The 13,197-nt window shown below is 39.8% G+C and overlaps 1 protein-coding gene across 1 annotated transcript; it reads left to right on the top strand.

Moving 5' to 3' along the window:
• Positions 1-2,400: 2,400 nt before the first annotated feature.
• Positions 2,401-12,189, top strand: LOC120108660 (homeobox protein knotted-1-like 1; the record flags this gene model as incomplete). Its single annotated transcript, XM_039122335.1, has 4 exons — positions 2,401-3,001; positions 3,082-3,192; positions 3,332-3,494; positions 11,941-12,189. Coding segments are annotated over exons 1-4 (769 nt in total), but the record flags the coding sequence as incomplete, so codon positions are not given.
• Between the last annotated feature and the right edge of the window lie 1,008 nt (positions 12,190-13,197).

The following is a 13,197-nucleotide window of genomic DNA, read 5'->3' as shown; positions in this document are numbered from 1 at the left end:
TCTTCTCTATGGCTTTTGAAGGAGAATGGAGCGAGCCGATCGAGTACGCACCACATGCACATCTGTTGCTCGCCAGGTGCCATACGTCAACCTTGTTAAAACTTGATGCTACAAATAACCTTTGAGTACTGCAGTCAAGTGCGAGGCAGGTGCCATGATGTCTATGCTCCCCAAGTATACTGTACCATTTATTCAAGGGATTATACAATTAAAGCCAACAGCACCTAACTGCAGACTTACCCTGGTGCGACTTTTGTGCATCAGAGTCCCAATGAATGGGTAATGAACGTGTCACAGAATAGGTGTTAGAATGTACAGGGAAGGGGGGAGGGGCGAGCTCTCCAGTCTGCCTTAATGGTTACATTGACGAAATTTCCCTATCATTCAAAGCAACTGCTTGCTGCCAGCGGCCTGCAGTACCAACCAAGAGTTGCTGATACAGTAAAAAGAGAGCAGTGGAGCAAAACCTCGGTCTCCCTCAGTAGTCCTAGCTCCACACGAGCGCTCATGATCCCGCTCGGCTCATCACCCGGTGAGGCGGTGACTCTTGCACTGCATCCGGATTCCGGAGTCCGGAGAGAAAGGAAGAGAGAGGGCATGTTGTTCTGTCTCCCGAGGAGAGAGCCAGGCGACGAGGATGGGATCGGGGGGAATAATAGTGGACTCGGCAAGAAACTAACCAGAAGAAGACAGACTTAGAGTCAGAGGACCCCCGCTCAGGGTGGGGACGTACGGTCGGAGCAGGCCGTGTGGTCGCCATCCATCGCCGCTGATGGCGATCGAGAGAAGACCAGAGCGTGAAGCCTAGGTGGTCATCGTCGCCACCTGAGGAAAAGGTTGTACCCGTACCCCCTACCCTTATATAAGACGAGAGGGGCTAGGCTTATAGAGCTAGAGGCGGAGTGCATGTATGCTGTGGTGGGGGGCGTTGAAACGTTGACCAGAAGAAGAGGGTACGCACTCGGAGGAAGGGGGACGGAGGAGGAGGAGGAGGCAGCGTCTCAGCCTCTGTCACAGACTCAGTTGGTGTTCCGATCGGCCCGCTGGGTCCGGAGAACAAACCGTGTGGTCTCTCTGCGGACGTCGGCAGTAATGAGAGCTCAAAAGACAACCGCAGATGGCTGATGGCTGCTGCAGCAGCACCAGTCCACTCGTCGAACATGTTCTGCGGGACCAGCGGATGGACCTGAGTCCTTAGGAATTCACACTCCAAACCCCTTGAAAATATGGAATTGCCTGAAAGATGTTCTTTGCAGAGAGGCCTGGACCAAAGACCTGGAGAAATCTATTTATCTGTACACATATTCATAAATATTTGTAGATCAATTTGCCCTATAAATAAACTATTACAAAAAAATAATTTTAATGAAAAATATTTTTGAGTGGTGAAATAACCATTTTAACATATGGAGAGCTGATTTGAAGTGTTGAATTTTAAAGGATTATTATCTTTATTATTACTAGTTATTTTCTATTTTAAATTAGGAAAATAGATAAATTGTTGTAGAAATACTCGTGTATGCTTTATTCACATTAAAAACCACATGAAATCCCTTACTGCAGGTAGAGGAACCCTGCCATCATGTAGAAGGGCTGTTATAGAAATTATACACGAGACGATGGCTTCTATGTAATTCCAGGAAATCTTGGTGCTAATTCAAAAGCTTTTCTATTTAATTTTATTATTTATTTTACTTTGTTTCGAAGGGAGCGCAGGAAGTACCGTTACGGGAAACAGCGAAGTCTACTTTTCCAGGCGAATTAGATTACAATGACCCGGGAAGCTAAACCGTCCACCGCCCCGTTTCAGATGCGCCTCGCGAACATTTTAATCCCCCAGACCGCAGCAGAAGCAGGCAAGTTTTTATCCCGTAAGAAGACCGCAGTCTGCGGAGTTTCTGGCCAAACCTGGGGGGCACCAGAACCGGATTCACCTCCGGTGTCGCCGTTCTTTACGGGGATTAGTACCCGTAGCCGGTAAAAACCAAAGCTATAAACTTTTTTTATTGAAGAAAAGAAAAGAGGCAAAAGAAAGGAAAGCAGCAGGAGGAGAGTGGTACAGCAGTACTTCTCCGAACCCTAAATCACGCCTCCCCAGGACAACAGCCGATCGTCACATGACACGTGGCGAAATGTCATATCGGTCTTAATAATGATGGGACGGCCATAGATACGGGCGGCCCGTCTCTCCCCCTCCCCTGCGAAATCGGTGGCCTTCCCTGTTCTCACCACGTGCGCCTCCTCTCCCGCTCCTGCCGCTTCCTCTATTTTATAAGCTCTAATTAATTAATTAATTTTTTTTATAAATATTAAGATTAAATTTTTAAGAGAAAACGAAGGAAAAAGAAAGAGAGAGAGAGAGAGAGAGAGAGAGATGATGGCTTAGCTTTTTCGTTGGGTTTTTTGGGCTGAAGGGCAGTGGAAATGGAAGGAGCCGCAGTGGCTGCTGCTGTTGCTGCTGTTTCTGCTGTTTCGATTTCAGGAGGGCGGAGGATTCGCTCAGGCTTTTTTCCCTTCCCTTCCTTCTTGCACTCCCTTTTTTAGTGGTAGCAGCAGAAACCTTCTCTGCTCACTCCATGCGTTGCCTTCGTTCATAAATTAAAGCGGCAAGTCCATCGGCCATATTTAGAAGCAAGTCCACTCCGGATCCTTCCACTTGCCTTCTATCTCTTCTCTTCTAGAAACGAACGATTAGCTCTCGTTGTCTGTTTGTTTTATTTCTCCATCTTATTTCTATTTGGGGAAGGAAGGAAGGATGGAAGATCTGTACAGTATCCATCCGGGAATCTCGCGGGGTGGAGAGGTGGCGGCCGTCGGATCCACGTCCAGCTTCGCCTGCTTTGAGGCCGACCGGTCGCAGTGCGGGGAAGCCACCGAAGCGTCGGATATCTCCGCCGCCGGCGGCGCCGGCGGTTCGGATCTCACCGACCTGATCAAGGCCCAAATCGCCAACCATCCTCGCTACCCTTCTCTCGTGGCCGCCTACATCGAATGCAGAAAGGTATATAAGATCGGACTCACAAAAGCGGAAGAATTTGCTCTTTATTTGTTGGTCCTTTTGATTGGTTTTTGGTGGCGAAGGTGGGGGCGCCGCCGGAGATGGCATCGCTGTTGGAAGAGATAGGGCGGGAGAGGTACGCAAGCGCGGGATGCGGGGAGATCGGAGCGGATCCGGAGCTCGACGAGTTCATGGTATGAATTAAGAACTAACGTGGCTTCCAAGGAAACAAAATACTATTCCCTAGTAGAAGTACTAGTATTAGTGGTCCTGAGTTCGTTCGTTGGCTTTTAAGTCGTTATCATCGAGCCAAGCTTTGGCTTCTATTTCCAGGAATCCTACTGCCGGGTTCTTCAGCGATACAAGGAGGAGCTTTCAAAGCCGTTCAACGAGGCAGCGTCGTTCCTCAACAGCATCGAGATGCAGCTGAGCAACCTGTGCAAAGGCCGCACTACCTCCTCCTCCACCACCACCGCCACCGGCAACTCCCCTTCCGGTAAAGCTACAGCTAAACAAATACATCGCCATCTCCGGTTGGAGAAGAATCTGAACCGTTTAGTATAATGATCGCACGGTGCAGGAGTAGAGAGTGAGAGAGGAAAGGAAGTAGTTGAGGTGAAGGAGGGGGGGGGGGGGGGGTTTCCGAGCCGTCAAATCGTGTCCATGCAAATGGGGTGTAGCGTGTCAGAGCGGACTGCGTAGGGTTGTGTCCAACGTTGGAACCGTGTGCGTGTGGTTCTTTGTTTTGCTTCCTTTTCTCTCTTCACAGCATTTAGAAAGATAGCTCTAGATGTCGTCTTTCCCTTGGTCAGAAAAGAGAACAGTATCTCTCTCCTGTCGAAGATTTGTTTTCCTTTTTTCTTTTTCCCCTTTTTTGGGGGGTTGGGGTGGGGGGAGGTGAGGAGGAATAATTACCCTTTTAAAGATGATGAGATGGAACGTGGCCTTCAACTTGTGAGAATATAATTCTTCATTCTACCAAGACATAAATGATTTATGGACCGGCCTTGAGTTCCATTAATGGAAATCATTTCCTGTCTTTGGATCAAGTATTTTAGGGGATTTATGATAGGTTTTCCATCTAAATGTCGCTTTCATCATTAGTATTTCTTGTTTTCATTGGTTTTGTATTCGGGAAATTTCTGTAAATGTTTCAGGTACTGCTCCGATAGCCATGCAGGGAGAAAACCTAGAAATAGTATGGTTATTAAAGTACGTCTTGGATCTCGAAATGCGTGCTACTATCAGTAATTCAGTATCGTCACCTTTTGTTTCTGTTTATGAAACTTGTAATATTATTGCTTACGCTGTCGTTAGTTGGCCTCAGACCTGCCTTTTTTAGATCTTTTGGTGAATTTTACGGGTATATTTAGACGATGTAGCTCTCAGGTTACCGGTGCTTGCATTGAGCACTGGAATATCGAGCCTTTTCTGATTGCATTATTTTACAACATGCAATACCATGTAATATTTGTTTTGCTGTGACTTTTTATCTTCTTAATTATGATGGAGAAATACGATAATTATATCAGGCATTGTTTGTGTTAGTACGCATAAGCAATATCTTTAACTTGATCGGTTGAAGTCTGCATTGAAAGGTCCCGGAACCATTAATTTCTTTATGCAATCCGACATAGTGCATCTGAGATAGGAGAATTTGTGATGCAGAAATACTGACCTACAATATTTGATAAAAAAGATTGTAGAAAAGCCCCATGTCTACATTAAAAATATGAGAAATTAATACCTTCTGTCTTAACTGCTATATTTCTGTTTTCATACATCATGGTTTTGGTTTGCTAATCTTGCAAAAACTTATTTACCTATTGCTTATTTATTGCTGGGAACTCTTAGTTAAATATTGCAAGTCACATATGCCCTCACTTGTAATCCATGGAAATGATCAAACATTCTCTTTTTTTTTCAATGTAGGTTGAATGAATGATAGTGGAGTGAGCTGTAATTTTAGATGAAATAAATGATAAAGTTCTTTGCAGTATTTGTTTCTTTTCTTCCTTTACTAAGGAACCCCAATGAAAGCTTTACATGGAAATTGATTTACTATCTGGATTTTGTCTTGCACAAAGTACAAAAATAATGTTAGAATCATTTGACTATCCTATCTAAGTCAAATATAGATGTAATTCAATGGTCACAACCTAGCACACCATGAAACTTGCCTCACCAGGTAAAATTTCTTTCTAGATTTGTTTTGATCATTGCTTTATGGGTTCTTCAAAAGTAGCTTTGTGAATGAGCTTATTTTACTATTTATCATTTGTTTCTCAAATTCTTCTTTTACTTTATTATTATTTTTTGACCTTTTTGGATTTCATTGCCTTTTCCTTATCATGTCTTCCAAAGTTTGTGTCAAATTACTATGTTGCTTTTCTTTGTTTATGGAGCTTTTATATTTTTCTTTTTATTTTTTTAGTTTGCTTATTCTCTCTGTCATGATTTAGCTTTGGTGTTAGCACAGGATATTGGCTTAGACTGGAAGCTTGCTTTATAGTTATCATGCTTTTATGAGATAAATTTAAATTATTAATGAAAGTCTCAGACCTGTATTTGGATTGCGTGTGCAGACTGATTGTGGGTTAAGTGTTTTGTTCGACATGATCTTGACCCTACTGGGTTGTTTTTTTGGACTTGTGAATTACACATCTGCTCAAAAGGGTTTGTATTTGCCCTTATTGCAGCTTCAATTTCAAGGTGGATTCTGATGAAGGTTGATTTATACAGACTGTTCTCTTATATTGCTTGAGTTTGGACTGCTTATCTTAGTTTTAAGTGAGCTAATCGGGCAGTAGGTAAGAAGCTAGTGAAACTCCCTGTTCGGAGATGTTCTAGGTCTTGCATGCATGCGATGGTTGGATAAAGCAGCACCATGTGGATTGAATTGGATTCAGGGAACATAAATATTTTCAAGTATGTTGTTTTTTCTCAACTAAAATGTGAAGCTACATTTTCAAGGAGAAAGATAAAATCTGTCTCAGTTAGATATGTTTAGGGACGAAGGGCTTTGAAAAGTGTTTGAAGTTGTGACACAGGAGCTAGTTGTTATATGATTTTCTTGGAGGTGTCACTAGTGATAGTTTAGAATGCTACTCTACACTTTGTTATTGTACATGTTTTGTCCCTTTTGTAGAGTAGAATGCCGTTTTGCTTACTAGAGTAGAATGTTTTTCCTGTTTGCAAGGTAGAGTTTTGCTCTTCAATTCTGATAGGGATTATCTCCCTGTTGTAGCTTCTCCATTTATTGAATTCTAATATTGAATTAATGCATGATGCACCATGTGTTAATATCTTGAACTTATTATGGGTGGATGTTGCTTTTTATTTACCTCCTCTGATAATGTAGGCATGCTGTTTAGGGGGTGGGTTGTGGTTCCCTAATTGTCTGATTGTTCCTTCTTGTTGCATTGGTACTATTTTCCTTTATGTGGAGCTTTAGAAGTTGTCTTTTATCCTTTTTGTAGTCACACTACTTCATGTCATGCAATATTCATCCAAAATAAATAATTTTTATATTCTTTTATTTCTTTTTTGTCTAAACAGTGGCGAACCACCACTTATTAAACATTTCAGACCAAAGATTTTGCATATGATGCACATTATTTCAGACCAAAGATTGTAACTAGAAGCTCCTTCATTTGTTGCCTTGTACTGAATTTTCAAGCTGGTTCTTCAAGGATTTTTTTTGTAATGACAAGAAGATTCTTAATCATTCTGAATATTCTTACCTATCATATTCATATGCATGGTAAAACAATATGAACTTTGTCCTACAATAAACTCTTCATTTTTTATGGAGATTATGTGCACATCAATAGACACATCACCTGGATAACTTGTGACTTGACCTGGTTAGAACATCTTATATACTCAAATGTAGGGACACGTTATCACCTTGCCTTTACTGTTCCCCAACATCTCTCTTTAACCGACGTGTTCATTTTTCTTCTCTATTGCTTCTTTGAACTGATTGTTTCATTTCTTCAAACTCTTGATTCTTGTATTTTCAACATTGATTGGACATTTGGGGTTGCTTGGTTAACTAAGTTGGATATATAGAGTCTGCTTATTTCAATTTCTATTCTCCATTTTATGTCACAAAGGACTGGATTATTACCTGAGTTCCATACTCATCTTAAAAGATCAAGATTTTAAGCTTTGTCTTTGTGCCAGTGATTTACATGGCTTGCCAGCTGTCTTCACTGAACTTACAGGGAGTCGGACAAAAATGCAGCACTCTGCGGTAATTGGAGATGTGGGAAAAGGAACATGTAGATGTGCTTTCTTTTGTATAACTATATGGATGTAAATTCTTCATTGGTAGATTAGACTTCTTTTTACACATCGTAATACTGTTCAGAATAGTTTTCAAATCATGTTCCCATATGATGAACAAAATTTTGTAACTAGCTAAACCAATAATAATCTGATCAAGTGACATCAAAAAACTGAATACGTGGAAATAATTGTGATAGAGGATAACTGGATTTGGAAAGTTTTGATAGATAGTTGTACTGGATTCCATTGGAAAGGTGCTCAGGCCATGCATGCACCTGCCAGTAGGTCTGCAAGTTTTGTTTGAGCCAGCTGAATTGTGTGTGATTGTCCAGACCTGGAGAAGTATGACAAATTAGCAAGGTTTGCACTACTTTTTTCTTTGTCCCTAAACTGTGATGTTGAGTAATACTCATGGGCTATATGTAAATGCCTATAAAACCAACCAAGAATTTAAAAACTCAGAAGAATGAAGCATTTGTCAATATGCAGTAGGAGATTCTGATATATGTAATTCGAGTCTATTTACCAGCATAGATAGCTCTTTCACTTATCAATTTTGTTATGTAATGGTGCTTCGCACATGTCCTCATGCTTTGTCCTGACAGGTGCTGGAGCTAGAACATCTAACTATGTTGACTAAATGTTTTCTGCCTCTTTTTTAAAACAGAAAGGGTGGCATGACCTACCATCGTAAATAGCCAAGTCTGAATGCCCAGACATGCTCCATTCAGGAGCTAACCCTGAACCTCCTTAAAATTGTTGACCATGACAACCAGATCGAGCATTATCCAGTTTACAGAAGGGTTTTTCTTTAAAAAGGGAATTTAGGCATGAAAAGTTTGGTCATTTAACCACTGGTTTCTATTGATACTGACAATTTTATGCTCAAGGATGATGAGAAATTATTTTATTTTTAATTTTTCATAAATAAATACAGAAGCTTTTAGTAACACAAATTTTACCCAAGGAAGTCACAATGGACGTTTCTACCATGCTAACATTGGTCCTAGAAAATGGACGCCATTTCCATGCTTATTAAGCTTGCATGGTCTCTTACCTGAATGGAAGGCATCTCAATTACTACCTAAGGCCTCTCCAACCTTGATTTACGACTGATTCCATTCTCCCTTGCTTGAGCTTTCTTCATTCCTCCGCTTTTGTTTATTTCTTTCCATCCTGTGTAAGTATCACCCATCTTTGATCTCATCCTGGTTCAGAAAAAAACCTTGGACCAAGTTTTGTTGATTTTCTTTCTATAAAGGTTGTTCAGCCCCTCTAATAGAATGATTACTAGTGATAAATGAAAAATGCAATAATCTGCTTTCTTTTGGGCATGATCTGCTCATTCCTACTTTTCTCGAATCTCATCATTGGGAGTGGCAACTCTCTAAACCAGTAGTATTTTTTTCTTTGAAGTTTTGTCTCTATGGCAGTCGTCTTGAACCAAACCTGCTAAAAAAGCACTTTTATCTCTAACTGGTTTGAATTTTTTAATGTTATTCTTAGGTCAGTTTTATAGTGCATACATGAACAGCTCATTTGGAAGGAAAAAAGCTAGTTGTCTGTGAAGAGAGATGCTGCAGAGGTTAGTGCTAGGGGTTGATAAGATCACAGGAATACTAAACACGGCTTGTTTGTACTACGTTCACAGATTTCTCGTTTCCGCTGTGGGCTGGTGCTGTATATGTATTGTACTATCATTTTCTCTTATTTTCAAATCTAAGCTGTATTTTTTTATAATTCAAATCTATAGAAATTATGTCGTTTACTAATTTTTCTTTTTCTAATATTATGCATTAGCTATTATTATTATAGCAACTTTATTAATGTCTCAGATCTTTTGCTCAAACTATTTTGGTAAGAAATGGTTTCTGGTATATTATTTGGGTTACTGTTTGTCTTAGATTGTGTTTGAGAACCTCCTGGTCTATGAAAGGCTTACTAGTTAGAGTTATATATGATTTTTAAATTGGGTTTCTTTTGTATAGGACTTCTTTTTCCCTTTTCCCCTTATCATTGTGTTATTGTGGGTATTATCCATTTATTTCGCCCAGGGGGAAGTCATCTGTATTGTAGCATATACTGCCTTTTTGTGTTTGCATTTAGTTCAATTATAATTTGGGGCAAAATTGGTGATGATACATTATGTTTTTCTTAACAGAGGTCAATGCCGAAATTAGCTTAAATAACAATTAAAATTGCTTCTCCGATGATACGATGATCATTTAAATCTGTGTTTGGATTTGCTGGTGCTGGCTTCTCTGAATTGTTTTTTTTAACCGTCTGTTGACGCATCTATTATTATTCAAAGATTTTTTTTGCATATGCATTATCTCTTTATGCTTTAAATGGCCTTCACTAATATATGTTCGAGGGAGCAATCTGCATGCCGTTTCTAACTACTCCATGTTTAAATGCGCTTCATCTTATTCCCAAATCTGTCTTGCTACATGTTTGGATTTTTATGGTGGTAATGCATTCTGCATACTGTTCTAACTACTCCTTGTTTAAATGAGCTTCATCTCATTCCCAAATCTGTCTTGCTACTTGCTTGGATTATTAAGCTGGTAATGCATGCTGATATTCAATACCCTACTGTCAGTGCTTTCTTTAAATTGGACAGACACAACTTGCTGAGCAAGTTCCGTGATACTATGTGGGTTGTTTTACTGTTTGCTTGATAATGTTATTTTATACTTTACATCTTGAAATCTTTTTTATGACAATGTTTGTTAAATTGAACTGGCTTTCTACTTATTGTCTTGTTTCTTCTGTTATGGCCGTCATATATGATTCTATCATTTTTTGAAATCCCCCCCCCAAAATCACATTTTCATGCAGTTCCTTGTCAAAATGTATACCTGATGTCTGTAGACCATTTACTTAGGTGGTGTCCTTGGTTACAAACAGTTGCAGCTACAATGGCCTCGTAAGCAGGCAGATCCAAAATAAATGTCAACCTGTTTCTCTAAAGATTATTTATTGTTTGGTTTAATGCTGCAATAGTTCGTATAAGGTTTCAAGCCTTGAATTGTTTTTCTGTCTATATATGTGATATTTAAGCATGGAGTTCATTACACCTGTTAGTTCTTCTTAGTCTCATTAATTTGTCTAATTAGGTGGTTAGTGCAGCAATATGGTATTGCACCTCCTGTTATGGAACGTATTATATTTCATTTTCTTTCATAAATTGTCAAAAAATTCTTTCCGTGATATTAGGCTAATTTGAAATATAGACATTTGTTCTGGTTTAAATTTGAGTTAATTGCTACAATAATTCATTGCACTCATTTTCATGTTGCACCCACAAAGGATGATGAAAATTTCAGTCAAATCTGTATTGTGTTCACATATTTTTGTATAGTTTCTATTGGTGTTAACTACGAGAATGTGATGGCGGTTATTGTTGTTGCTTTTATTATTATGGTTGCTATTGTTTTTGTTCTTATGTAATTCAGGACTGTCATGCATCTCTTCTGTATGGAAGAAAATGCATAATGCTCCTTTTCCAATAATTCATTGCACTCATTTTCATGTTGCACCTACAAAGGATGTTGAAATTTTCAGTCAAATCTTTATTGTGTTCACATATTTTTGTATAGTTTTTATTGGTGTTAACTACGAGAATGTGATGGCGGTTATTGTTGTTGCTTTTATTATTGTGGTTGCTATTGTTTTTGTTGTTATGTAATTCAGGACTGTCATTCATCTCTTCTGGATGGAAGAAATGCATAATGCTCCTTTTCCAATAATGTTTTAGATGACCTCATTTTTTTCCCTTGATTAATGCCTGTATAAGAATAAGAAAATCCAGGCTTTGCTTGTAACTGGTTGGTGCGATGGAATAGCGGGTAGAAATTTAGGCTTTTTGTTGTATTGCTTGCTGAGTACGGAGAGCGATAGGGTTTGGGGTGTCCCTAATTGCCAATACTGGAAACATTTGTAGGTCAATAGAGGGTTGGATAATGGAGGATTTTTATTTAGAAAATTCACTATGAAACTAGCTTGCAAAGAAAACGAGAGGCTAAGAAAATTCTCAAGCACAATATTGTGGCTGGAAAAATGATCACCCAAAAGTTGGATTTCCTTCCCTTTACTAGAGGGTATGCCTGTGAAAGCAACTATTGTTTAATGCAATTTTTATTTAAAGGACCTTTAGTGGGCGAGGGTGTGAAGAATTCTGTGGATGCTCATGCAGTATCAATGATGCCTGTTCGAATTATTAAACTTTTTTCAGTTCTCCAGATCACCTTTTGTATACATGTGTTTTGTTGGTGGACGAACCAAAAGTAAGTGTGATTTGATTCTATCGATGTTGTTTCTTCGAATATGTTTGGGAAAAATGTGATGTAGGATCATCGGTAGGGACTAGTATTGTTCGTGATTGCTGTGTCTGCTGTGATATTGCTGTGTCTGCTGTGATATGTATTACATTTTTGGTAGGGCTCTGATTTACTTGGGCTTTGTTTAGATGGACTATCAGTATTTGACTAGAAGTCTATTACATAGAGCAGCCGAATGCTTTAAAATTTGATCAATGAAACTGAAATTTTAATGTATGATGTCATTTTTATTTAGTGGCAAAGATCCAGTTTGGTTCCCGGAATGGTCTTTCCCTTGTTTTGACACTTTTCAGTATCTTCTGTCAGATGAAGTGGTTGGGTCGTCTGAAGAAGAGCTTAGCTGTGGTGATGTGGATGCATTGGAAAGCCAGGAATCCGGTTCGCGCCTCGCTGACCACGAACTGAAGGAAATGCTTCTTAAGAAGTACCAGTGGCTACCTGAGCAATCTCAGAAAGGAATTCTTGAAGAAGAGGAAGAAGGGAAAGCTACCCAAAGATGCAAGGTTGACACTGCTAGATTGGTGGCATACCCACTACAGGTGGCCCTATCCCCGGGTAGTTTCTTATCCCTTATGTTATCCATTTAGAGCTTCTATCTTCAGCTAGACATTGAGCTTGGACAATGGTTAAATTTAGTTTGAATTAATGGTTGTTTAATTGGTGGCATAGCCATGCAATAATGGTTGTTTAATTGGTGGCAAGCCATGCATTAATGGTTGTTTAATTGGTGGGCAATTTCTTTGTGATGGCTTCTTCAGGAAGAGGAGAAGGCAAAGCTAGCTGAGATGACAGGGGCTTGACCAGAAAGCAAATTAACAATTGGTTCATAAACCAGAGGAAGAGCACTGGAAGCCCTCGGAGATATGCGGTTCGCCCCTTATGGACGGGTGTTGGTGGTGGATCCAGCGGGACCATGCTGTACTTCGATACAGGCACCGTTGGTCCATGATCGACGATGCTAAGTGCCACCTCATCATAACATCCATGATGCTTTGTTCTTGGATAATTTAATTAATCTCTCCTTTTGATGCCCATGTGAATATGGTGTTCGATCGACTGAAACTGGTGTTATCATTGTCGACAAATAGTGTATCATGGCAACGGTTTGGGAGTCAGTCTGACTTGATGAGCCAGACTTCGGTTTGTATCTTTTGATCATGGTTCATCTCGGTCGACTCCATCATCGAATGTATTACCGTTGGATGTTTTTGAGCTCCGAATGTCTGGGAGTTGATTAAATTTGCTGTCTTGTGCTGATGAGCAAGAGAAACTGGGTTGAGTCTCTCTGAACTGATGAGCTTAGTATTTAACTGTGATGTTAGTGTATGTGGATGTCTTGTTCAATGTCTTCGGTGGCATTAGAGACATTGGTTCTTTCTCACCAATGGAGTAAATCATTGTCGTCTTTTGATTCTGTCCATGCTGGTTTTATCAATGGTTAGTCGTCGTTGTGCTGTAATAAGTTGTTCGAAAAGTAGGCAGTGGATGCCTGTGTAACTTGGTAAGCGTTTTCTACCTGATGGTATCTAACTGAAGGGCACTAAAGGGTTCACAGGTTTGGAG

Source organism: Phoenix dactylifera, unplaced genomic scaffold, assembly GCF_009389715.1.
Source record: "Phoenix dactylifera cultivar Barhee BC4 unplaced genomic scaffold, palm_55x_up_171113_PBpolish2nd_filt_p 001469F, whole genome shotgun sequence".
Lineage (NCBI taxonomy): Eukaryota > Viridiplantae > Streptophyta > Magnoliopsida > Arecales > Arecaceae > Phoenix > Phoenix dactylifera.
Note: the sequence above shows the minus strand (reverse complement) of the source record. Positions and strands in the feature narration are given on the sequence as shown.